The 27,740-nt window shown below is 45.4% G+C and overlaps 1 protein-coding gene across 1 annotated transcript in view; it reads right to left on the reverse strand.

The window, feature by feature from the left end:
* The window catches only part of EXOC4 (exocyst complex component 4), a 274,343-nt gene that overhangs the window by 230,318 nt on the left and 16,285 nt on the right, over window positions 1–27,740 (reverse strand). Inside the window, exons 5-7 of the mRNA XM_027702468.1 lie at window positions 26,242–26,351; window positions 17,783–18,026; window positions 12,515–12,692 (exon numbers count right to left, since the gene is read on the reverse strand). Coding sequence (XP_027558269.1) covers window positions 12,515–12,692; window positions 17,783–18,026; window positions 26,242–26,351 — 532 coding nt within the window. The remainder of the gene's footprint in view (window positions 1–12,514; window positions 12,693–17,782; window positions 18,027–26,241; window positions 26,352–27,740) is intronic.

Below are 27,740 nucleotides of genomic sequence, written 5' to 3' on the forward strand. Positions count from 1 at the left end.
CACGTGAGGAAACACTGAGACAGCTGGGAATGCTCAGCCTGGAGCAGGGAATGAGGCAGATGAATTAAAAAATTCGTGTCTTCAACCCAAAGGCCCCTTTAAACCAAACACAACCACCCAGGGCCTCTCTCTCAATGATCAAAATGAAAAAGTCAGCTCTGTTTAAGGGAAACTCTAATTTGGACAGAACTCCTGTTGTCCACAGGGATGGTGAGTCTCCCAGCAATTAATAAGCCGCTCTCCAGACTGAAAAAACGAGTTGAGGTTCAGCAAACACTTGGTGGGAATCATTTCAGATTCATGGAGTGCCCCGAGGCAGCTCAGTTCTGCTACATCAGCACATCACTGAAGGCAGGTCCCTGCAAACCCAAATTAAACAGGTGCACAAATGCACCATCAGGATATTCCTCAGCTGCTGGGACTTATTTTAACCGAACCACATTATTTCATAAGTCACAACCCACAAATATAAATTAATTACAGCCCAGCGCATCCAAAAAAGTCCACGTTCACCCCAAAATGATCCATCTTTCCCCTCAGATGGACAAGCCATTGCTGGTTTTTTCCTTCCCTCGTGCCACATAAACACAGCATCTTAAAAAAAACCACCCAAATCTGGCATCGTGAAGGTTAAAAAGAGCAACAAACAACATTTTCACCAGGCAGCTCCTTCCATCCCACGTGGAGCCTTTTCCAGCAGATCCCGACAGACATCAAACTGAGCTCCAAAATCTTCAATTCTCTGCTCAGAAAGGTATTTTTAATACTCTCCACACCTTCCAGAAGCTTTACCTTTCCAATATCTTTGCCAGGGCTACAGTGACAAAAGAAAGACACTTCCAGGAGGTGGAATGTAGGGATGTTGGATCACAGGGAATCTGAGGGTGTGGAAGAACTTTGTTCACCACAGAAAGGAATTGGAAAGCAGAGAAGAAGAGGAGGTCTTCAAGAAAGAGTTTTTGTCCACAGGACAGCAAAAATTTTACAGCATTTCTGGAAAAAAAAAATGCTTCTCCACTCCCATTCCATTAGGGAGGGCTTCAGGGAATTGGGATTATAATGGTTTTTTTCTCAATAAAAGGTACTGGTTTGCCTTCAGTTTAGGCTGTAAAAGCCACATGGCTGTTCCACAGACAGGAAAAAAAATCTAAATTAATAAATTCTCCCTAAATTTAACAGCACTGCCCTACCCTGGATGTATTTGCTCACTATCCTGCTCCTGTTTTCCAGCACTTTTCCCTTTAGCAGACACTGAGCTATAATTTTGAGGGGGCTGCAGCTGGGAGGTGTTAGAGGGATTCACATTCCTTTTACCCCACCTTTCAAAATGAAGCCAAAAGCCCTCAGGATCAATGTTGTGCATCCAGAAGAACAAGAGCCCACAACAACCCCACACAGACCATGAGAAACTCTTTTAACTTGTGCAGGAGGCACAACTGCTAGAAAATCAATTAATATGGAAAACTTTACCTTGATCTTTAAGGAAATTGGTCATTTTATAGCTCCCAGCGAAACGAAATGTAAAAGAGAAGAATGTTCAAACAAACGAAACCTTCAGCCTTAAAAAAAGGCACTCCCAGAAAATGCAAGGCTGGGAATTCCCAGAGGGGCACCCAGGGAATGACAACGTGACAACAAAGACCCCCCAAAAGGCAGCAACACATTTTAGTGACCTTGGAGATAAAAATCTCATAATCTCAGTCCCACCTGCACCTCCAGAATCCCCTTCACTGAGGTGTCTGAGATTGGGATTTTTTGCTGAAACAGCTTTGCAGGGAACGTCCAAAACGGTGTTTCCCTGTGAGAACAGGGAAATCTGCTTGTGCTGGTTTTTGAGCACTGAACACACTGCAAAAATTCAGATTAACATGTGAGTAGTTCTCAGGAAATACAGTTAAAGATAAAGGAAAGGGAGCAGAGGCAGAACAGCAGATACGAAGCACAAGTGACAAAGAATATCAGGCTCAGCCTCTGAAGAACATTAAACCAAAGGACATTATGCTGAGGGAATCACTGCTAAGGAAAGCGGGATTTGGGAACACAAGGATCAAATTTAACCTGCAGCCTCAGAGAATTTAAGGGAATCACACGGGTTGGTGCTAAGGGAAGAAATTCCTACAAATCACAGCTTCTGATCTCCATCTCCTCAGATGCACTAAGAGATCATGGAGCTGATCACAGGATCAGTCAGAGAATGGGTTGGAGGGGATCTTAAAGATGATCCAGTTCCACTCTCCCTGCCATGCAGAGTCTTTGCTCATCCTTCCAAACACCTCGGAGATGGTAAGGCTTGAAAAATCACAAATTCATAATGAAGAGAATCCCAGTTCTGCTTCAACCAAAGTGTTGACGAGTTGCTGGTGTGACAATCCCGCCTGGAGCCCCACGTGGAGTCGGTGATGGAATTCCCTCCCCTTCAACACCACTTCCCACTACAGAGCTGAATCAAAAAGATGATCGAATTCACTCTGCAATGGGATGTTTTCCAGGCCACACCAAAAGCAGGATCAAAAGCTGAGCAAGCACTGAAAAGTATTTTCCCAATAATTTTCACAAATATAAAAAAATCCCATCCCCTGGAATCCTTGGGGTTTTTTTCAGTACCTCTGACTGTGAAGGCAAAAAATACTTATATATCTCTCTTTTCTAAATACCCAAGGGGTGATGAGGCACTGAAGGCATTGAGGACACTCTAAAAACCAGGTTGTGGACTTGGCAGAGATGAACGCTTCCAAAATCCACATTTTAAAACTGGTGCCACTGGAAAGAAGAGGGTCCTGTGGAAAAGGTTATCCAGCTGCAGTCGCCTTGCAATGCAGATCTCCTCAAAGCAAGGATCTGGAAACATTAAAGGGAGATTCCAGCATCACTTGATCCCAAAGGTTTGGAAACACTCTCCACCACAGATCTTCGGGAGCATCTTCATTTTTCCACATCAGGACCAAGAAGGGGCCTGAAGGAAAGTCACCCCCATGAACTGAAGCAAATCATCACAAGAGGTTGGTGTGAGGAACAATTCTGAGGCACCAGTATTTATCATTCTGGCAGGAAATGGGGCTGGGAAAAGCAGCTTTTCCAAGAGGGCACCAGGGATGTGACACCCTGATTAACCAGCAAGGGACTGAGCACCAAATCACTGTAATAAAGTGACATCATCCTTTCATTGTGTCCCAGATAAATCTGCTGCGTTATTTCAGTGTCCTTTGTCATTAAAAAGGGAAAGATTTTGGATATTCTGCCCTGATTTATTTATTTACTGACCTGGGAGGTGGCATTCATTTGGATTATTCTCCCTGTCACGCTCAGAAATTTCCAGCTGCTTAAGCCCAGGAGAGAAAATTAATGACATGATCAACCTTTTTGCAATTGGAATGAAGCAGCAAAGAGTCCTGCTCATGTTTTCAGCTTGGATATTGCACAAGGCCCAGGGGTCAGCCCTTGGAAAAAGGGAACAACCAGCCCATCCATCCAAACTCCTGCTCCAGGCCTTTTCCAGAGGAGCTTCAACACAGGAGGCTCAGCCATCAGCAAGGCCACAAAAACAGCTCCCTGTCTATTAAAAAAAAAAATATTAAAAGTTACACTAAATGTTATTTTTCTTGGAGGTTTACCCTTCTCTAAAATCACGTTATTATACTACAAAATTAGATCTGGGATTTTTAAAAGAATCCGAAGTAATTAGTTGTCCAATTCCCATTAGATTGCCAAGGGAGTTAAGATCCTAAATGCCTGTGGCTCTTTTGGAAAACCTCATCCATCACAGAACTCACAGGGTGGTTCACTAGAAACCACAGAAAAACAAGCACTTGAACAGTTTAAGAGTTATTTTTACAGCACTTCACAGCCAGTGTTACATGGCAATAGTGGGCACCACTACCAAGTTTTCCACTAGAAAAGCTTTGGGAAACAACATTCCACCCACAGAAACCATGATCAGAAGAGATCAGTGACATTACACTGCTAATAATACTAAAAATATTCAAAATAAAAGGCAAAGCTCCAGTCAGTGAAAGCACCAGACCCCCCTCACTCAAACCACAGCCTCAGAGAGGAGCACAGGGAGATTTTTCCTTCTCCCCTCTCCCAGTGCTGCTCTTTGATGTTTGTTTGTTGCTTTTTTTTCAAGCAAATGCAAAGCAGGAGTCCAGCTTTTCCTCCTGGAAAGGATGAATTAACAATGCAACACGTGCTGTTATTATTATTATTATTTTAACCAGTTTCCAGCTCACGGCCTCGCCAACACTCACAACATTTCTTCGGCCTCTTCCAGCAAATAAAGAGCTTTTCAAGGCATTTAATCCCATACTAAGAGTAGAAGAACTGTACCCAGGCCCCATTTAATTACCTAATTCCCTCATGTCCCTCTTTTCTCAGGTGAAAAGGGGTTTCCATGGTTCCTACCGTGGCCACAGCTTTTCCAGTTGTTTGCTTACAAGCAGCATGTTGATCTTGGAATAAACCCTGCTGTTATTTTTGCACAGATATTCTATATTATTTTCCTGTTCTAGAATCACAGAATGCTTGGGGTTGGATGGGATCTTAAACATCATCTGGTTCTAGGTAATCTTTAAGATCCCTTCCAACCCAAACCGTTCCGTGATTTTCTGATCAGCAAACCTTCTCCAAAGAATCTAAAAGCACGGAAAACCAAGAAAAAATAAAGTCAGGTGAAACCAAATTTTGATTTTAGTTTGGATTTTTGAAATAGTCTTTTTGATCAGTTTAAAAAAAGATAAAATCAGAACATTAAATAAAAATCAGAGTCTGCCATCAATGGCACTTTTGAGGACATGGGACGTTGGCACTTCCCACAAAGGAAGGGTGACAGAATAGAGGGATAAAATGTAATTCAGATTTTCCAGTTCAGCCACCAGAACAGGGGGAAAGCAGCTTCTCCCAAGTTTACTTCTGACAAATAAGCTGAGTTTTAAGTGTGTGTTAGATGTCCAAAAATGCAGCCTTACAGTGCCATTCCCAGAAGGATTTGGGAGCCGAGGGGGGGTTGGTTGTTCCCAACAGAAACTGGGAGTTCATCATTCCCTTCAAAACACGCAGGCTTGGAGCTCTCCAGCCTCTCTCATCCCAGAGATCACTGGGGAATCATCAGCCACTTGCTGGTGGTTTGTACACACACATTTACACAATAAAAATAGAAGTAGAAACTGTGTTCTTTTGTAGCTGAATATTGGGGATAAAACCAGGTGAAAACCCGGCATGGCAAAAGTTGCTTAAGCCAAAATATAAATGTAATTAAGGAAAAAAAAAAACCACATCAAGGCTGATTATGTGCTGAAATACTTTCCCACTGTGCCCTGCCAGTCATGGACCTGCCCTCAAGAACCACAGTCCACCTCAAGTCTTCATCATCCATAACCAGTGTTCACATTATCTATAGAAACCCAATGATATATTGACTCAAAAACCACCAAAAGATGTTTGCAGGCTTCCTAAATAAAACCACTTCAAAAGGCAGCTGGTCAATGCAACCATAAAAAAGGATGAAATAAAATATCAAAGCCTGCAGGTGCAGGTTGGACAGGGCTTGGAGCAACCTGGGACAGTGGAAGGTGTCCCTGCCCAGGGCAGGGGGTTGGAATGATCTTTAAGGTCCCTTGCAACCCAAACCATCCTAGGATTCTATGATATTTATATCCTGATTCTCAGTGGTGCAGAGCACCCACAATGTCAAGGGAAACAAATAAAAACAAGTTATTAGAAACTCTGAGTAAAATCAAGGAAAAACCTGACACGATAAACCCACCCCTCCCACAGCATCAAACCAGGCAGACCAGAAATGGAACCCTGGAATGATCTGGGTTGGAAAGGACCTTCAAGATCATCCACTTCCAACCCTCTGCCATGGGCAGGGACACCTTCCACTAGTCCTGGAAGTGCCCAAGGCCAGGTTGGATGGGGCTTGGAGCAACCTGGGACAGTGGAAGGTGTCCCTGCCCAGGGCAAGGGGTGGAACTGGATGGGCTTTAAGGTCCTTTGCAACCCAAACCATTCTAGGATTCTATGATATTCATATTGTCTTAATTAAAAGGTTGTATCTTGAGTTGCATCAATTTGATGATGTCCCAGGGTTCCCAAGGCACGGGTTTCATGCCATGTGCCCAATATCAAAGCAGGGAACGTGTCATTCCCCATTCCCAACCTTTTCCTTGGTGGGAGCTCTCCCAGCCTAACACCCAGCAGGGCTGACTTCTTTCAAAAAATACACTTTTATTCATCATATTTATTTCTTTCATTTCTCAACAGCTTTTGGAAATCACCTCCTTCCTAAAATTTGGGCCCCTTATTCAGCACCATCAGCAGAGAGTTTTTAACTCACGTGGATTTAACTCCTTAAATATTTAGGCAGAAATTCCAAAATCCTTTAAAACTGTAACTTTGTCACTGTGCTCAGCTATTAAAAGGAAAATCCATCTGAAGTGAAGAGCCCTTCAAATCCAGAGCAGCTCGATGCTCTACAGCATGGACAGGAGAAGATGAATGTCTTCCTTGCTCATAAACCTCCAAATATTTCATTAAATGAGTTAATGTTTTTAAAAATCTCCCAAAATCTCACTGAGCTCCTCTGCCATGAGCTGCACAAGTGAATGTGCTCTGTTCAAACAGGTCATTTTTATTCAGGGCTTTATTTCTTTGAAGTTCAGTGTAAATGTTGGTGTTTTTGAAGCTCGTTGGATCAACAGCTCCAGGAGAGAAAAAAAACGCTGGGAACAAAAGCTGTTACTGCAGCAGCAGTGGAGAGAACTTCTGCTCTGTCACCCTGTTAATATAATGTAATATATAATCCAGCACAGTTCAGTTAACAAGGCCCATTCCTGGGAAAGACAATAATCCAATGCTTGGAGCCAGCTCAGCTCTGGACCTTGTCCAGGTACCTGTTCCCAAAGCAATTCAGTTGGCTTTAAACACAGAATCATCCAGTTAAAGAGAAAACAGATCGATTTGGGGCATTTCTCCTTCGTATTCTTTGTTCTAAAAGGACATTTAAAAGGACACAGCCCCTGCTATCCCATTTTATGCCCTTCCAGCTGTAAAATACAGCCCCACGCCATGAAATCTCTCTCTACTTCCTGAAACGCCTTTTCACCTTTATCGAGGTGAATTCCACCATCCCAAATTCCAAGCTGAGCTTAAGAAAGGCCCCAATTTATTTTCTGGACAAAATAAAGAAGACTTCAATTATCAGGTAAATCAGAGTAAATCTATAAAACATCTGAATGGAGAGGGGAGGTGGGACACTGCACAACTTCTTGGCAAGGCTAAAACTTGAAGAAATACCTTCCTGCAAAACCAAATTAACAAAGATGATGCTCCTCCTGGACTGTAAATTTCCACAAAAATTCTTCTGCTCTTAGTACACATTTGCAAAAAAACCCTCTGTAACACCAGGCTGGATTTATTCATTCACAGTCCGAGCTCACTTCAAATAATGGGGGGGGAGATAAAAGAGTGTCAAGTGACCTCCTCTAATTATTGAAATTCCATGTTGAAACATCAGCACTGTGAGGAGTGGAAGGTTCTCTCTGCCCTGCAAGAGGCTGAGTAAAACTGTGTTCTTTTAAAAGCTGCAGACGAATCACTTTTAGGACCATCATCCTCTCCAGCTCATGGAGATGAGCATTAATGAGACACACCAGTCAGGAGTCCAAGGGCATCAGTTCCACACACTTAAGGACCACTTAAAAAGAACCAGGAAGACTTGTCAGGCAACGTTATTTTGAGGACAACCACGAAACCATTAAATTCCTGAGAAGAGACTTTCTGAAAAAAATAACACTGCTTTGGGTTCAAAACATTACCCTGTGAACTTCCCAAATGCAACAGCAATTTCAGATATTGCTCTGACATTTCCACCAGGATTTATGGCACGTTAACAGCCCTCATGCAAGAAGCTGATTTGACTTTCTAAGTATGAACTGTGTCACAGACGGCTCGTTCAGCCTTTAAATGCAAAGGTTCAGACTCTGCTGAGCCACCCGGGGCAAAAAAGCATTTGGGTTTTCCATGAGCACCTTGAGGTGCAGCTCCGTGGAGCAGGAGGATGGGAGCTGCAGCTGCCAGGATAAACCCTTCCCTTTTCCATGGTGCATTCCCTCACTCGTTCCCGTGCCAGCCCTGCCACGGCTCAGGGACCTGAGCAGGCAGCAAACCCAGCCAGCAGCAAAATCTTGGCCAAATCAACTCCCTCCAATTAGATTCCTGTCAGGAGAACGAGCAGCGCTGCCAGAGCAAGGAAAACACCCTGGGCTGTGGAAAAGGAAGGAATGGGATGACAGCACAGCTGGCTGGGGTGTGTTGGCACGGAGCTCAAACCTCTGCACATCTTTTCCGCTGAGTAACCTGCTGAATGTCACCACCTTTTCCCTGTGTGCCAGAGGGATCCAAAATTTAGGCCATTAATTCACTTAAAACCCACGGAGTGACTCAGGTTGCAGCAGCTCAGCCCTGAAATCCATCTCCAGATGCTCTCACAGGACTCCTGGACAAGTGGGAGGCAGCAAAGATGATTTAAGAGCAGCTTTTCTGCAGGATCACTCCCACTGGTTGTGAGCTCCAGAATGATCCCATCTTCCTCCCTCCAGTGCCATTCCTCTTTATAGGGAAGGATTTAAGGAGGTGGAGCATCTCAGGGTAACTAAGAGAGGCTTCTCAATCAAGTGTCTGATCCCTCCAGCTCTGCAGCAGCACGACAGGAGTGTGTGGGCACAGAGAAGGCTTCAAGTTCCTCCTGCTCCAATTTCCTTATGGTTTCAGCAATGTTTAGGCTGCTAAATGACACCATTTTTGGAAAACACCCGAAGGCATTAGACAGAAACACGCCCAAAAAAGGAAAACATTAGTTGTGGGAGTCTCCTCAGCAGACAGATCACCAGAGTCTGCTAAAATAAATGTCCTGAGCGTGCATGTGATTTTCCCTCTCTTCTGCAGGAGCAAGAAAACAGATAAAACTGAGAATCATCCACTACAAATTCCAGCACCACAGAAAGAGAGAAGATCTCTTCCTCTGGAGGCAAAGAGCTCCAGCCTGAGCTGGTTATGGGACCACATGGAGCTGTCTTGGGTGGTTTCTCCGGGAGCAGGGGAATGCACTGAGACAGAAGAGCTGCCAGGGTGATCACCCTGTCACCAGAAGGGTGACATTCCTGAAGAAGCTGAATGACCACTGGTGTTATTGAGCAGGGGCAGAGGCACCAATCCCATCAAGGTATCAAGAGACAGCACTGAGAAGCAATGGATGAAGTGTCAGAAGATCTGGCCCTGACTAAGAAAGCAAAATGACACAAAACTGTGCTGGACCCAAAACCTTCTGGTTTCTCCCCAAGCACGTAGAGCATTGAGCCTGTCCCATGGTTTGGGCTGGGAAAATCACAGAATCATGGAATGGGTTGGGTTGGAGGGACCTTAAGGATCATCCAGTGCCATCCCCTGCCATGGGCAGGGACACCTTCCACTAGCCCAGGTTGCTCCAAGTCCCATCCAGCCTGGCCTTGGACACTTCCAGGGATCCAGGGGCAGCCACAGCTTCTCTGGACAACCTGGGCCAGGTCTTCATCATCCTCCCAGACAGCAATTCCTTCCCAATATCCCATCTGACCCTGCCCTCTGCCACTGGGAAGCCATTCCCTGTGTCCTGTCCCTCCAGGCCTTGTCCCCAGTCCCTCTCCAGCTCTCCTGGTGCCCCTTTAGGCCCTGGAAGGGGCTTTCAGGTCTCCCTGGAGCCTTCTCTTCTCCAGCTGAACATTCCCAGCTCTCCCAGCCTGGCTCCATAGGAAAAGTGGTCCAACCCTGGGAGCAGCTCCAGAACCTCCTCTGGACTCGCTCCAGCAGGTCTGTGATCTGTAGGACACATCACAGACACTGAACTGCACCAGAAAACCCCGGGATCCCCTCCCTGCGTTATCCCGACACAATTATTCCCGTCATTCCCCGGCTGCAGGAACAGGGCTCAGCTCTCCCAGCCCAGCACTGGCTCCTGCAGTAATTAGGGTGCTCAGGAGGATGTTCCTCCCACTCCTACCCTGAAAAGCTCCGTTACCTCCACACACAAAAGTTAAAATTTAAACAGGTTCCACCCCTGTGCTGTTGGTGCAGCAGCAGCAGCACCACGGGCTCCGCTGGCTCTGGCACGAGGAAATAACTCCAAATTGTGTTTTCCTGCCCTAATATTTTGACAAACTGCTTTTTTTGTTTGTTTGTTTGTTTGTTTTCTACCGCTCCAGCACCTGGCGCTAAAAGGTCACTCTGCCTTCTGTATTATTCTTCCATTCTCAGAGAAGGTCAAAAATATAGAATATCTGCATGTTCTGTGTCTAAACATTGCTCAGCACTGAGCCACCTCTGACCCCACACACGGTGCTCGGTGCAGTTTTTTAGGGAGCTTTCAGAAATCCAGCTACCAAAACAAGCTGAAAACAACTCATTTCCCACAGGAGACAATTTGCAGCCCACCACGAGCTCACATTATTTAGTGCAGAACTGGAGAGATAACCTTGCTCTAATGTACTTCACAGGCAGAGATGAACAATGTACACGTACAGAACATTATCCAGGTGAGCTGCAGTCATGGGAGATTGTTCTGATGTGATGACTCCAGGATCTGCAGGAACTGCATCCCTTCCCTGATGTACTTTGCCACTTCCCCCCAAATTTTCAGCAGGAAGATTTAAATAAACACTTGTAAAACAGAGTTTTCTGCTCCTCCTGCTGCAAAGATTCCCCTCTTTCCAAAAATTATCCTTATTCAGAAAAGCAGGATAGAAATAATTCAGGCTTTGGGAGCAAAGGTTTTCTTACACTGTAAAGGACAAATATTTTAAGCCACTCCAAGGGAACTAATGCACAAACACCCACAAGATTGTGAACAAAGAAGTGCAACATTTCCTCCTTTCCACGTCAGTCAGTGCTCATCTCTTACCCTAAACCAGCAAGAGATTATGGATCTTAAAGTGCTGCTTTTAGGCATTGTAAAAGCTCTTTTGGAAGCTTTTCTGCCTCCCTCTGACACCCAGTATCAATGAAACCTTTACAAGTGGGTGGTTATATTTTCTTTGGCACGCCTTTCACAGAAAGCTCAGACAAATGTTGCCTCCTCGGTGCAGAAAGAACTTTTCACTCCCTAAATGCTCACACCTACACCTGCTTCTGTATTCAGGTTCCTGGTTTTGGGATAGCCAGGATAAACTGCTCCAAATTCACATCCCAAACTCCCACAGAGAAGGGGAAGATCCAGCCTTGGTGTTCTGCCACGCCAGAGGGAAAATTTCAGGAGGGTTTTTACTCCCAAGGCTTTGTCTTCTCTGGAGCAAAGTCTGCAGAACTCAGAGCTCTTAAACCTCCTGGATCACAGGTGAGGGCTGGAGGTCTCCAGTGCCAAAGCCACTCCTCATGTCTTTAAGGTCAATTGTGCCCTTCAACAGGGCCAGACACTTCAGTTCTGTGATGCCCTTTTGTTTAGAAACCCCTCAGGAACCTCTGGCTGCACATCCCCAACCAAACTTGTTGAAAGGAGGTGAAAATTTGTGTCATGGAGAAAACAGATGGAGGTTTTATTTAATAACAGTTCCTCTAGAAAGACAAACAATTGGGGTAAGGAGTCACTGGAGGTGATCAAAGGCCCAAACCTTACATTTACCAGGTATTAAATTCACACCATGCACAGAGCTGGATATTTGGGTGAGCAAAAAAACCCTCCATCGCTGCACAATCAAACAAACCTGCAGAGCAACAGCTAAATAACAGCCCTGCAGTGAAAATTCCTGTTAGGAGAGGAGGCAGAGAGCACTCTCCATCAACAGCCCAGAGGTGGAATGACCACCATAAATCTTGCCAGGCTCATTTCTTTGACCTCCTCTGTCAAATCCCAGGTGAGGCTCTACATCTGTGCGCTGTATATAAAGGCAATTCCCAAATAAATAAAGGAGGAAATATAATATTCATGTGTGAGCCTCACAGCAAGAAGGAGAGAACAGCAAGAAGGTTGTTCTTGTGACAGGTGAGAGCTCTGAGAGAGCCTCACACACCGAGGTGAAAGGCACAGCCCCAGAATACAGCCCGAGCAAGGCACAGCTTTAGTCTCTCACAGTCAAGAGTAAGAATCAAATAAGAATTTCCTGAAAACAAGTGTCTCAGCTGCCTGCAGCCCAGCCACACTGACAGGAGAAGACAAGCCATTAGAGCTGTGACACCTCATAAGACAGCGATGACACGGTAACAACAGAACAAAAATGTCACTGTTTGAAAGCTGCTGATAAATCACTCGGTAGGCAAAAGGAATCAACCTTTCCAGACACCAGAAGGATGAACCCACAGAATTATTTTTTTTTTTTTTTTTTGCTGATATTTAAGCTCTCTCTGGGAGTTTCACAATCTGTTATAAACGTGGCCACTTCCCAAAAACCAAGACAAACCCCAGCCCTGCTGTCTCCTGAGCACGGCAGGTGCTCGCACCGGTATTTTTGGTTCTAAAAGCTGAAAATGCGCCCACCTGGAGGACTCTTACCTGCAGGACATCCTGGATCTTCACCCACACGTCAACCATGTCGTAGAGCTTGATGTCCCCATCGTGCTGGCTGCAGGGAGAGGCCACTGTCTGCTGGAGGTGCCCCAGGACCACCGAGTGCGCGGCGGCCACCGCGTTGAACTTGTCGAAGAGGAGCTCCAGCAGCTCCAGCAGCAACCTGGAAACCATCAAAACAACCTCTGCTCAGCTGCCACAAGGCTCCACGGGCACAAACAGTCATCCAGCACAACAGGGCAGTGGGAAGGAGACAGAAAGAGTGTGGCTTCATGTGTCCTGTTTGGGGACAGACGCTGAGAGACTTCAAACCCTCTCTGTGGGTTCTAATTTCAGCTCAGGTTTGGTACATAAATACTCCTGAGGATCTTTCTCCTCACTCCCTCCTCTGTATCAGCACTGAAGTGCCCTACTTGGGGCTACAAGGAAGACAGAACCATTAGTAACTCCAGAGTAACTCCAGAGTAGCACCACATTGGAGATTATTGTATGACCCCAGACAGGGCTGCACACAGGGAGGGAGACAACCTGCTCTTCCCTCAGCAGAAAATAAAGAGTCTTGAGGCAATAAAAATGGACTTACCCACACAAACAGAAGGCAAGAAATTGATTATGAAGTATTAAATTAATATGGCAGCTTTTAAACAATGCAAAATATCAGAAACCTAAAATATCAAGTCTCCTCATCTGTGTCAATCAGCAAGATTTTACTACTGTATTTACTACAGTGATAATCTCATCTCAATGTCCTACATTTTACCTGCTCCTATGGCTTCCTTACTGCCCAATTACTGCAATTAATGAAGCTCAGCAAAGCCCTAAATAGTTTGTGATAAGGCAATGACATCACATTTTGACTATCTGAGAACAGGAAAATCGTGACCGAGTTCACCAGCGTTTAATGAGCAACTCGAGGAGACACATAACCCCAACAAAACGTGGAGATAACACTTCCCAAATCCATATGTTAGGCACTCCCAGCTCTGACAGACAGGCTCCATCACATTTTTCCCTGCAGCAGCTCCGGAGTCACCACATGCTCGCTGTGTGTGCCCAGCAGGAGCTGCGATTCCCGGAGCAGGACACGGGAAATCCAGGATAAACTGGAGCTGCTCCCGCTCCTTCACCACCACACTTCAGTCCTCATGGAATTATAGAACCATAGAATGGTTTGGGTTGCAAGGGACCTTAAAGATCATCCAGTTCCAACCCTGACAGCTTCCACTATCCCAGGTTGTTCCAACCTGGCCTTGGACACTTCCAGGGATCCAGAGGCAGCCACAGCTTCTCTGGACAACCTGTGCCAGGGCCTCCCCACCCTCCCAGCCAGCAATTCCTTCCCAATATCCCATCTAGCCCTGCCCTCTGGCAGTGGGAAGCCATTCCCTGTGTCCTGTCCCTCCATCCCTTGTCCCCAGTCCCTCTCTGGCTCTCCTGGAGCCCCTTTAGGCTCTGGAAGGGGGTCTCAGGTCTCCCTGGAACCTTCTCTTCTCCAAGTGAACTCTCCCAGCCTGTATCCATAGGAAAAGTGGTCCAGCCCTCTGAACTAACTTGTGGCCTTCCCTGATTCAACAAGATTCAACAAAGAGCCATTGGAACTAAGACACATTTAAACAAAACCCAAACAACTGGTGTTTGCGCTGAGTTTCTTCGTATTTAAGAAGAAGTAACAAAAGCCTCAAGAGCCTTGGCTGAAATGGCAACAAGGAACATTCTGGGAGCAAATGAATTATCTACCACTGGGAAAATTTATCACCCCAAGCTGAACTTCTACCAACATCCCACTACAAACAAGAGCTGAGTTATTTCTCCACCTCCTTGCTGCCCCAGGAAAGGACAGTTTGGCAGAGCAGAACCAGCTGGAGAGTTGGACCAATTCATTTTTATTATCCCTGGGTGAGCCTGACCTCACATTATCAACCTGTTTGTGAGCCATTATTATCACCTTGTTTATTAAGTCATTCCTAAAATAATACTATACTGAACAGAAGGATTTATTTTTGAATTCCAGTGTGTCCCTATTCCCGTGTTACAGACTGACAGAGAGGAATCCCCCCAGGCCACACTCTCGGGGTCTGTAACCACTCCCCCTTTATATTTTCCATTCTGATCCAACACTGTATTTCCACATTTCCCTGTTTTCAGATCAGCCAGCCCCTCTTCTCTTCTTGCCCTCCAACAGTCCTATAAATCTGTCGGGTCATTTTTGAGACAAGGTGACCCCGGAGGGACACGGGCGGACAAAACCCATCCCGGAACGTGGCCCACATTTTATGCAGATGGGGTTGGAGCTCCGAGTGACCCGAGCTGAGCAGGGACAGGCAGTGACAGGAGCCTGGCTCAGGCAATTTGTCACAGCCAGCCTGTGACCCCTTAGTTGAGGAGAGGGGAAATATGTGGAGAGACAGAGACACACACACCCGGAAGCAACTTCCATAGTCCGGGGAATAACGGGAATGAGCTGATGCGGAGTGACTGCTGCCACCTGAGAGGGGTCACTGGTGACAACTCAGGCATTGCAGCAGCACTGATGTCCTCTGCCTGCTCAGGGTGGTGGCATGGACATAATTCCTGCAGTTATTTTAAAGCTTTGAGACGAGGTCAAAAGCCACAAGTATATTATGAACATGGAGGGAAAAGCACAATAAATCCAAGTGATAGGATTTAGGAACAAAATTGTCCATACACCATCCCCTCTCGGGCTGGAATTTTAATGTATCCTTACAAAATGTCCATAAATCTGTCCCTCAAGCAGGTGTTCATCCAGATTACTATTAGTATTATTAGTATTATTATTCTATAGCCACATCTTCCAAAATCCAGGAGAGACCTAGAGGTTCCTGCAGCAGTCTGACTATGGATCTGTGACTTTGTCTTCCACCCAAGGTCCACATTTCCAAACATGCAGGTGTGACAAATGCCTTAATGAACCACTAACTGAGGATAAGGCAATGGCAATTCCTATATTTAAGCCCTTTTCCATAAACTTGTTCCGAGCACAGGGATCTAAAAACGTCAGAGAATTTACCCAGCCTTTGAAATGGTTCATTTTAATTAAAGCTGAGATCAGCTGCAACGAGGTGAGATGCAAGTGTAGTTTCCAAAGTCATCTTCTACCAGGGACAAGGAACAACTTGGAACCTGTTGCTGCCCTTTCTCAGGTTTTACTTCCTTTGTATCATTCCCATCTCACAGCAAGTAAATGTGTGTTAGTAAAGAGGGTTTATACTCAGAGAAAAGTATCTGAAAAGATGCTCCATCTAGTTAGGCCTGTCCTAAGTCTGTGTCCCATCTATCCATGCTGAATGTTTTAGGAAATTTAGGAATCACTTGTATCACAAAATGATTTGGGTGGGGAGGGAACTTAAAAGTTCATCTCATTCCACCCTTGCCATGGGCAGGGACACCTTCCACCATCCCAGGTTGATCCAACCTGGCCTTGGACACTTCCAGGGATCCAGGGGCAACAACAGCTTCTCTGGGAAATCCATTCCAGGGCCTCCCCACCCTCCCAGACAGCAATTCCTTCCCAATATCCCATCTAACCCTGCCCTCTGGCACTGGGAAGCCATTCCCTGTGTCCTGTCCCTCCAGCCCTCCAGGCTCCAACTTTCAAATCACTTCAAATCCCAGGGGATCTCAAGCTGCTCTTCCTGAGGGCTTTTGGTGGGAAGAGACTTCAAAGCCCATCCAGTGCCACCCCCTGCCATGGGTAGGGACACCTTCCACTATCCCAGGTTGCTCCAAGCCCTGTTCAACCTGGCCTTGGACACTTGCAGGGATGGGGATGTTGATGTGTTTCCCTCCCTTGAGTGGAGGGAAACAATCCCCCCTCTTCCCATGGGAAAAATAAGAGTCAAATTTTGGAGCAACGTGCTGTGCACTGGGAATGAGCCACAGGGAACTTGTCCAGCACAAGGCTCAAGATCCCCCAGGCCCCTCTGTCACCTTATTGGTCATTTTATTTGCCAGGAGTGGGAATTTTTATGGACACCACTGGAAGCAGAGCAGCTGAAGGCAGGCACTGAGCTCAGTGAGAGACTCAAAGCAGCCAAGCCTGAGCAGTTTTAAGGGAAAACTGAAAAAACATTTCCCTCCCCAAATTCCTGAGGTCACAGGAGCACTGACAGCCTAATGAACAGTTCAAAGCAGTTTTGGGCACTGCATCAGGCTCAGATTTGGGGTCTCACAGAGCTCTATTGAAACAGCAGGACCTTGTTGTTCAGATTTATTTTCTTGACAGGAGGAAAGTGACTGAGTTTTGATTTAAAACTGGAGTTAATTTGAGGGGTGGGAACACCCTTCCCTGCTATAATTTATTCTTTTCAATGTAAATGAATTCACCTGCTTGCTGTAAACTTCACATGTGATTTAGGTTTACAATCAGTTCTAATTATCTCTGTGTTCAGCAGGAATTCAAGACACTTTCCCAAGCTGTGGAATATGAGCATCTTAAAGGCCCACACTCCCCTACACGTGCCAAAACCCATTAAACTTTTTTGTGCCTCACTCAGCCCTCTGGGCAGGTTAATGTCATTAATACACGATCTGATCCAATTTATCCATTTCAATGGACAACCAGGAGCCGCCCAACCTCTCCAGCCTGATTCATAAAACAAGTATCAAGCAGATATTACGCTCCCTTCTGGCATCAGAAACTAAAATTGTGCCTCGTGACCCACCCAAAAAAGCTCATTTTAATCTTACTGAGTTCTCAGCCCTGTAACTCTGCAAATTCTTCACAACACGATTGTTTGCACAGCACTGCTAACGAGAGGAATTAAAAAAGAAGCCTTTATCAAGCTAATGTGGTCCTTGGGAGCGGTTCTGCACTGCAAGTATCACATACAATGAAGATGCAACGTTTTCCTTTCCCACAACAATTCCCTTCGGACGACGATCCCGACAAGGCGCCCTCCCGGAATCCCGTTTTCCCAAGAACAGTTCTGGTGGATCCTGAGGAGCAGCACAAGCACAGTTCTCAGCTGGCTCCCACACCCTGCCACCAACAGAAACGGGGCTGCAAAACCATTTAAGAGACCTGGTTTTTGTGATATAATTTTTTTTTTGGTGATATAACTTTGTGATATAATTAATTCCGCACACGATTTCAAAGCTCTGCACCTGCCTCAGCTCAACTGGGCTCTACCACACTCCAAATAACTGAGCTGATTTTTCTCTTTTCCAGTTCATATCATCAATTAGGACTTTTTTTTTTTTATGCAGCAATCCAAGTGGGTGGAATGTCCTTACCTGGGCTGGTTTTCCTGGGAAATGTTCTCCCCTCTCTGGTAACCGTTGTCAGCCACCTGAGTCGTGGACCTCTTCACAATCTGCTTGAGCTCCTGCTCCAAGCGATCCTGGATGGCTTTCACTGTCTCTGGGATTTTTTTCAGCTTGGCCAGCCCTTTGATGAGAATTCCCATGAAGACACTGCTGTTCTCCTCTGGATCCAGTTCCGTGTCTTCCTTGATTTCCAGCAGGCTCGAGTCTCGCACTGAAAAGAGATTTCAAAAGGCATCATCCAAGATTTCAAACTATTAAACCCGACACCTGAGACCATCCAGAAGCAGCATTTGAACTCCTTTGCCTTCACAGAACTCCCACCACTTGGAGCAACCAAGGAATAAACAAGGAAGCACTTGGATTCTGAGGGGAGCAGTGGTTATTTCTGTTTGCTTGGGAGCTTTTTTGTACATAAACACAGTAACCTGCACGTCTGACTGAGTTAGAAACAGAGAATGAGACAAGTCATGTTAGGAAACAGGAATCCTGGTGCAATTAAGATATTCATGAATGAGAAGCTACAACACCCCTACAAATCCCCTCAGTGTGTTTCAAGCAGCTAAAAAGCCCTAAATTTCTACCCCAAATGTTTTAATTTATAATATTCTCCAGCACCATGTCCAGGAAGCGAGGAATAAACAAGGAAACCAGCAACACTTGGATTTTGGGGGGAGGCAGAGGATATTTCTGTTTGCTTGGGGGCTTTTCTACACATAAATACAGTAACCTGAACATTTGATTGATTTAGAAACGTTCCATGATTTAAGTTATGTGTTAGTGAGGAAACAGGATTCTGGTGCAACTAAGATATTCATAAAAAAGATAGTACCACATCCCTACAAATCCCTTCAATGTGTTTCAGGCAGCTAAAAAGCCCTAAATTTCTACTCCAGCTGTTTTAACTTGTTATATCCTTCACAAGAGAGGAATTTTCATTACAAACAGTATCGAGATTAAGAGACTTCTGATTTATTCAGCAAAGTTTATGTTGCCAGAGCGACTCATTGTTTGATTTTATCTCGTTCTGCTTTATCACTTCTGCCAAGGGGTTGATGAAGTTACTCAAATCTTTTAGCAGGGCTTCTAAAAAGGAAAAAAACCAGGAAGAATTAGGGAGGGTATCATGGATATGGCCCTGAAGTAACTGGGACTGCACAGGGAGAAATCCTGTTGCTAAGAGACAAGGGCTGGGAAAGCAAGAGACACTCTGCTTGTTTAAAGTGTGTTCATTAAGCAACATTTCTTAATTTACAGATAACACCCAGCAACAACAAAAGCGTGGCTCTGTTAAAGGCTGGGTGAAACATTTAATAAATATATTTAAACACTTATGGGAAGTTAAGTGTGTCTTCAAGGCAAACTCAACTAAAAGCATCTTGGAAGCTCCACAGCCACCAGATCCTTGGATAAAAATGAAACCCCCCGACGGCTGTTCCATCTTCCTGGTGCTGAGCTTTGGGAAGGGCTGGTGGGTGACAGATGACTCCCATGGTTCCAACTCCTCAACAGATTTTTCTTTACTTCAAAACTTCTCCAAGAAGCTGAATAAATGTCAAAAGATCCAGCAGGAGGATTGAAGAAACGTGGCAGGGATGAGAAATGGCACGTCACGAGGAGCAGGAGCTGTCTGAAGCCGGGACTCTGAACAGAGGAGCAGCAGCAGCTCTGAGTTAGAGCAAGACCAAGAAAACAATGTCCCAAAGAGCCCATATGGTGCCACTTCATAAATATAATCACAATAAACAGATAACACTCCTCTCAGTGCCAGCTTACACCAATTTCAGGCTCCAACAATGCAGAGAGTTGGTTCTTTGCAGCAGAGTGATCCCAACCACGGCCCCTCTGGCTCAAACCAAACCCACTGTTCCCACACTCCTCATCCCAACCCAGAAATGCTGCCAGGGAAGAGCAAGGTGGGAATGGATCCTGGGAGGGCACCACATGGGACAGAGAATGAGAGCAGGGTTTGGGTGAGGAGATGGAGCACAGGAGGCTAGGCAGGAGCCAGCAGGGCAGGACTGAGCCCAGAAAGCCAAGCTGGGCTGATCCCACAGCGGGGGCAGCAGGGTAGGAGGGGATTCAGCCCCTCTGCCCCCTCAGGGGAGACCCCCCTGCAGAGCTGCCTCCAGCCCTGGGAACAACAGCAGGAGGACGTGGAGCTGCTGGAGAGAGTCCAGAGGAGGCCCCGGAGCTGCTCCCAGGGCTGGAGCCCCTCTGCTCTGGAGCCAGGCTGGGAGAGCTGGGAATGTTCACCTGGAGAAGAGAAGGCTCCAGGGAGAGCTGAGAGCCCCTTGCAGGGCCTAAAGGGGCTCCAGGAGAGCTGGAGAGGGACTGGGGACAAGGCATGGAGGGGCAGGACACAGGGAATGGCTTCCCAGTGCCAGAGGGCAGGGCTAGATGGGATATTGGGAAGGGTCTGGGAGGGTGGGGAGGCCCTGGCACAGGTTGCCCAGAGAAGCTGTGGCTGCCCCTGAATCCCTGGAAGTGTCCAAGGCCAGGCTGGACTGGGGTTGGAGCAACCTGGGCTAGTGGAAAGTGTCCCTGCCTGTGGCAGGGGGGGTTGGACTGGCTGGCCTTTAAAAAGATCCTTCCAATTCAAAACTATTCTGTGATTATGAGACATCAGGAAGATCAAATAGTGCTTTTTTTTCTCTCTCACACACACTCTTTTCAATTAAATCTGAACAAGTTACGAGACAAACAACTAGAAACACACAGAGTGCATTCATTTGTTTTTTTAAAAAAGCAGCAAAAAACCCCAAGGATAATATAGAGACACCTCAAACACACATAAGCAATAACACCAACTGGAAGCTAACAACTGGATGCAAACATATTCCTGCTCAAAGCTCTCCTCCATCACAGACCTTTCACCCCACGAGGCTGCAAAGCACTTTGAGTGCTGCAGACATGTCTCTACCCACCCTCTTAATGCCATTTGTTATTCCCCAAAACCCACAGCACGCCAGGCACAAACACGGAAAACGAGCTCCTTGCAACAAGAGCTGTGAAAAGAGCACAGGAAGAAAAGGCTTAACCTGTTGTTTTCTTTTAAAAACCCAAAATATCTTGTTTCTCTCGGAGTTCAGTGCAGACATTTCCCAGATTGAGCAGCTTCTCAGAGCCCCCACCATGGCTCTGCAGCTCCTTTGTGAGCGGGTTGTGAATTAGTCTTAATATCACACAACGAAAAACCCAAGAGGGAGGAAATGGAGCCGTATCCAAATGGGAGGACAGCATTTTAAGAGGAGTAAAAGCAGCAATCTTGCTGAGAACTCTGCCAGCACTCTGCATTTCCAAAAGAGCAAACTGATTTCCAACACCCCCCAAACGGTCAGGACGTGGATTTGCATCTCTGACAGACGACAGCGAGGAGAACAGCTCCATATCTGGGAGCAGCACGTGGCAGTGGAAGTTTTGTTAGATCTGGTTGTTTGATAAAACCTGTTTTCAAGTGTGTTTCCTGCCCGTTGTGCTTATTAAACAGGAATCCTGGGTGGATTTGGGGGTCTCATTCATCCGTGAGATCTGACAAGACGCCGACCCCGGGTAACCGAAGACGCTCTTTTCTCGTGTCTTCCGCGCTTCAAACGTCCTCTGCTGCCATTTAATGTCACCGAGGGGCTGTTTGACCACAAAGCTCTGGCTCGGGAATGAGCCCCTCCTGTCCCCTTCCTCTTCCAGAAAGGCATCAAAGCACACAGGCATTTATTAAGGAGCTCACCTCGAAAACTGCATCCCCACACGGGCAGAGGTGAAGGCCCTACAGATCAGCCCTCAGAAGTGAAAGCTCTGCCTGTATTTACTCTTAAAACTGGGAACATGAATTACTTTGTTATTCATTCGGATGAAGACAAAAGCAGGAGGCTGTCAGAACTTATTCCCAGCTTCAAATCCCAAAAGGAAGGAGGGGGGTCAGCAGAACAGGGACCTTGGACTGTCACGGGGCAGATTTGGGCCTGTTGAGGTGAGAGACCCTTGGGAGCCCGTCCTGAGGGGCAAAGGGGTCCAGGAAAGCTGGACATTCACCAAGGAGGAAATCCTAAAGGATAAAAACCAGGAGCTTTGGCTGGAACTCAAGGAAAAAAGGAGTTTCTGACCTTTGGAAGAAAGGACAGGCAAGCCAGGAGGAACACAAGGAGGTTGTGAAGGGAGAAAAGAAGGGCCAAAGCCTAGTCAGGACTTAATCTGGCTGTAAAGGGCAATAAAAACGTTTCTATAAATACATCAGCAACAAAAGGAGGGCCAAGGAGAATCTCCATCCTCTCTTGGATGTGGGGGAAATAGTGAGAGAAGTTCAGGAAGAGCCTGAGGTATCAAATGCCTACTTTGCCTCAGTCTTTAAAAGTAAGACCAGTTTCTGGGGGTACCCAGCGCCCTGAGCTGGAAAACAGGGATGGAGAGCAGCATGAACCCCCCACAATCCAAGGGGAATTGGCTGATCTTCCTGTCCTAACAACCTCTGAAAACCTCTTGTGAAGCAGAACACGTAAATATGGCTTCTCAAAAGCCTCTTGAGACAACAACTTAAAAGAATGATTATTTTGCCTCATTCTCTGATGGCCATTTTCAAAAAAAAATAATCACTGAATCGTTTTTTCACCTGAAAATGCACAACTTGGTGCTTAAGCAGCCAAAAGTTGTCACTAAAAAGTTGAACCATGTGCATCACTGATTCCTTCACTTCCATGGTTCCAAAGCTGGAAGGTTCCCTGACGGATCCTTGCTTTGATGATGCCCCATAAACCTTCTTTGCCAATTGGGAATTCCTTCATTTGTCCAGTTCTGTCGCTTCCCAAGAACCCAACTTGCTGCAAGAGCTGTTTTAATAGCCCTGCTCTGATCCCCCAAAAAGTCAGTGTTGGTACCTCCTTTAAGCCAAGCAGCTGAAGAAAAGGCTCTTGGGTCTTGTTTCTCATTCCAAAATTTGCTGCTGCTCGTTACTGAAGGTTTCATTAGCTGGGGGATTTTATGGGACTCCAGTAAAATTTAATGTGCTGTTTTCCATGATTTATGTCCTTCTGATTAGGCCCTTTCTGCCTTCAAACCTTCCAGAGAAAAGCACACGAGTTCCTGGTGCCCCAAAGCCATAATTTCATACTTGAAGGAACGTCACCTGCTCATTCCTGGGGTTGAATTCCTTGTTCCAACACATTCCTGGAGCCAAGGAGCAACAAATGGACAGTTACTACAGAAATGGGAACCTTAAAAGATCTGGGGCATTTTCTGCTCTGTGTAACTATGAAGCCCAGAAGAAAAGCCAAGTTTAAAATCCTCCTAACCTACACAAGCATGAAAACCAAGTCTCCAAATAAAAAAATAAATGCCCTGTGGTCAAATATCTAATGATGGGACCACACACAGGAACTAATAATGGAATTATACAGGGAGAGTAACTATGTGTTAGCTCTTCTGGCTTTCATGGCTCTAAAATCTCCTTGATTTTCCCTTTTCTTCCCCAAGATCATTTACAGTTTAGGAAAAATGCTGGAGAAAAACCACCCAGATCCTCAGGGGAGGTCCATGAGAAAAAAAATATCTTTTAAGTATTTATTGAGCATGTTTGAAGTGGAAGCAACGGACAATGTGGCACAATGGCATTTTTGGAGTCACCTTTAAAACTGGATATTTAAAGTTCTGGCTCCTGCAGGGATTTTCCAGGAGCAAGTTCCCAGCTCTCCATAAGTTTTCACCTCCACAAAAATAGCTGGTTTTTGAAGAAAGAGAGGCAGGAGCAGTAACTAGACCTGACCTTAGAACCACCACACTGATGGGATTTAGAAGTTCCATTTCTCTCCTATCACTGAGAAAAAAAAGGTCACTGAAGCAAATTATCAATTCAGCCTCAAATTTACCTATGTCATCAATAACAACATTAATTTTCACCATCACAGCTCATCTTCTGTGGGATTCCTACACGGAATTCTCCCAAATTTCTCAGGAAAGGGCACTCTTGGGCTTGCTGTGAACCAGGTGAGCACATTTTATAGTTCCAGGAAGAGCCTGGCAAAGCAGGAACCTCCACAAACGCTCTTCAGAGCACAGAAGGTTCGAGCAGAGAAATATCATTTAAAAGTGGATTTATTTCTCTGAATTGGCATGAAGGGAAAATGTTACTGGTGAAGTGCCATATCTGCAATCCTCAGGTGAGCATTACCGAGGGCTTTGTTTATTTGACGTGCAGCAGGAACAGCTTTAATTCCCTTATAAAGATTCTACAGCACAAGGCAACACCTCCTTTGGGAAGGGAAGGCAGGAAGGACTCCAAATTTTGGCATCTTTGCTGAGACAAGTCGAGTGAGTCAGTGCTTTATAATGACACCCATTAATATGCAAGGCCACTTTGTTTCATCAATAAAAAGCCAAGAAGAACTTAAGTGACTAAAGGCAGGAACAGCTTTTGTTATGCATACACATAAGTTTTAAATTCCCTGCTAGTTGTGCAGTCCTGGAAAAGGCTACTTTTAAATAAAATTACACGGAAAAAAAATCTCCATAAGTACATTGTGCACTTGAAGCAAAACCATATGCATACTTTATGCTGATCAAATGTTTTCTATTATGATCTGCAGCTTTCCCAGTCTGAGGGACACTTGCCCAGCACTTCACTGAGTGACACAGAGCAGAGTGAGGAGCCAAGGAAGAGATTTTCTGCTGTGCTGGGTGTGAAGAGGAAGAAGAGATCTGCAAAAAACCAATAATTTAAGGCAGATTTTTCAAACCAATTATTGGAGCTGAGGATGAAGCCACCAGAGCCTTTGTTTGCAGGTATTCAGCTGGTTTATGTTCAAAAGCAGCCACTGCTGTTTGCACCCAAGAACCTTCACTTAAATCACCATCACAGAATGGTTTGGGTTGGAAGGGATCTTAAAGACCATCTTGTTTCAACCCCAACACCTTCCACTATCCCAGGTTGCTCCCAGCCCCGTCCAACCTGGCTTTGGACACTTCCAGGGATGGGGCAGCCAAATCTCCAGAGATTGCCTGGGAACTGTGAGTCTTTAAAGGTGACAAGTGTCAAAAGAATTCTTTTCAGAGCATATTTAAGGTTTGTGTTACACTGGCAACCAAAAAAAACAAATCAGGAAGACACCAAAGGTATTTCCATTCTAGAAGTTGCATCTCCTGCTCCATTCCCCATCCATGAGGTGTGGCAGGAGATTCCCATCAGCTCCAGAACTTCAGACTTTTTGGGTTTTCCTACTGTACAGAGAATTGATATTTTAGGTGAAAAACAATGGCAGGCACTGCACAACTCCCTCACTGAAAAGGAAGTGTTTTAACATTTACAGGGTTGGAACCAGATGATCTTTAAGGTCCCTTCCAACCCAAACCATTTTGTTCAGAGTGGTCAGACTGGGATAGAGATTTTTGTGGTTTGTTCCCTCAGTTCCCCAAAACCATGGGATTTTTAGCAAGAAACTGAACCGAATTTCTCACTGAACACAGAGCAGAACAGGAATTCTGAAGTTTTTCCCTCAGAATTTTCATACAGTTCCTCTCTTTCCAGGTTTTTTAATGCAGTTTCCAGCCCTGAAAGGTTCCCTTGGCAGATGACAAGTGACTCCTCACAAACCTCCACTCCACAGGAAAAACAGCCCCAGGCTGTGAGACCAGCCCTGCAGGAGCAGAGCTAAACAACAAAACCCCTACAAGAGTAAAAGATAAGAATAATCAAAGAGAAGAATCTAGGAGGGAAGTGTGACAAACCCAGAAGCAAAAGGACAAAAGAATTAATAAGGATGAGAAGGGAACACTCCCTGCATTTTAGGAATACTGAAACAGTCAGGTTTTGAAAGGAAGGGGGGAAGAGACTTAGGTCAACTCTGTATTATTCATCAAGGACAACCCCACTTATTAATCTTCTGAAACAATACAAGGATTAATTCCCCACCTCTGCAGCCCTTGCAAAGCACCAATAAAACAATGTTTTTGCTCAGTGTTTGTTGTAGCAGCACAAAGATCATCACACATCCTGTGTACAGACACACCTTGAGCCAAAGCTCCCACAAGGGAAAGATTTGACCTTTTTGGCTCCAACACTGCAAAAAATAAACTTCAGTAACACCCACACAAACCTACAGGAAGTAACGGAGGGGAGACCCCCACACAAACTGAGTCAAACTCAGGATACCAAGAATGCAATCAAGGTGAGAACAGGCACAGAAAATTAAGTGTATTTAACTGAAGCTGATGGGGACAGCAGGGGGGAAAGATGATTTTCCAAAATTAAAAAGCATTTACAGCCAGTTCTGCCCCAGGACACACCATTCCCTCATGGCACTGCACAAACCCCTCCCCAGGTTTTGGTCTCAGGGCTCCCCTTCAGCAGCCAGATGTGGAGAGGGGATGATGTTCCTCCTGCTACTCCTGTAAAGTCAGCTGAAGAGCTACAAATTCATTCTGTGTATGACTTAAATACTCACTGCTGGAGCTTCCAGGAGTGCTGAACTGGGAGGTTTCCAGGAACTTCCGAGGTGTGGATAAATTAGTGACATCCATCAGAGGCACAGGAGAGGCATCTTTCACCAGGGAGCTGTGGGAGGGGAAACAATCAAAGCAAATAGTTTGCTATTATTTACAATCTTTGCTCACAACAAATAACCCATTTATTCCTTAAATTTTAGATGCTCCTGTTCCTGTGGCTTCCATCGACTTCTAATCCTCCAAACTCCTCTGTTTCCACCAGAAACCTCCAAACTTTTTCCTCTCCTTCCTGTTCTGTGCACACCCAGGTGCATCCCATCCCAAATGGACCTTCTTACTCAGGAGTAAAAGACTTTCTGCTTGGTCATTTTCCTCATAAATTCACATTGTATTAGTAGCCAGAAATGTGCCACACTGCACAATGGAAGCTGGATGGGGCAGGAGGACACAAGAAATCATTTTTAGGAGGAAAAAAATGCAGAGGGCTCCTATAATGGAGTTCAGGATGTTTGCTCAGAGGTCAAAATGCTGATGGAGACCTGCAAAAATAAGGGTATCCTGCATAAGAACCACCTGTATTCTTTATACACCCACAAAACCACACTACCAGGGATTAGCTGTGCGTTCCAAAGTTGGATAAAACCCACTTAAAACCAACACAAGAAATAATTATAAACATTTTTGCACCCTGGTCAACCAGCCAGCCCAGGGCAGCACATTAAACCAAAGCAACAAGCTGCCCTTGCTGGGAGAGTTCAAGTTATCAAATATCCAGGATGTGCAACAGGGAATGTGAAAAAAAAGACAAACCAGAATAATAGAAAGGTCCCTGCAGCAGCCACACCAAATTGCAGTTAATTAGCAGTGCCCCAGTCTGGGTACACCAAAGCTTTGTGTCTGTTTTTAATTAACAAGATGAGTAAGGAAGGGGCTGCTGACTTGCTAGCAACGCTCCTTCCAAGGAATTTCAATTTTATTCAGTCCTTTATTTCATAAATTCATTTCATGCAACTTAGTGTCTCACTTGTTCTTTTTGGGGAGGCAGATTTTTAGTCCTTCTCCTCATAAAATGTTAATTTATCTTTTCTCTGCATCTTTATCATATGTTGGTTCCCCTTTTGCTCCCCACCCCTGTTTATTCCAAACACTGTGTTTCTCTTTTCTAGGCACTGCCTTCCTTCCTTCCCTTCAACAACTCTTACCCTCAAACACAGAATCAGCAAAATTAGGAATAAACAGCCAGGTGCCCTCTACTTCAGGTGAATTCCCAGAGGTACCAAACCAGGTAAAGAAGTTTCAACATCTTCAAAACACCTTGGAAACACAACAAAGCCAAGAGAATTCAGCTCTGGCTTCAATATTGTGGCCTCCATCTATTAACCTTTAAGAGTCTGTTTAGAAACTTTATGGTTACACCTTTTAAAATTTGGATGTTTGTTAGAAAATGAGCCATTTTCCCCCATCTTCTTCCCTTTGCCTGACCTGAGCCTCACCATCA

Source organism: Neopelma chrysocephalum, unplaced genomic scaffold, assembly GCF_003984885.1.
Source record: "Neopelma chrysocephalum unplaced genomic scaffold, ASM398488v2 Primary Assembly neopelma1_187, whole genome shotgun sequence".
NCBI lineage: Eukaryota > Metazoa > Chordata > Aves > Passeriformes > Pipridae > Neopelma > Neopelma chrysocephalum.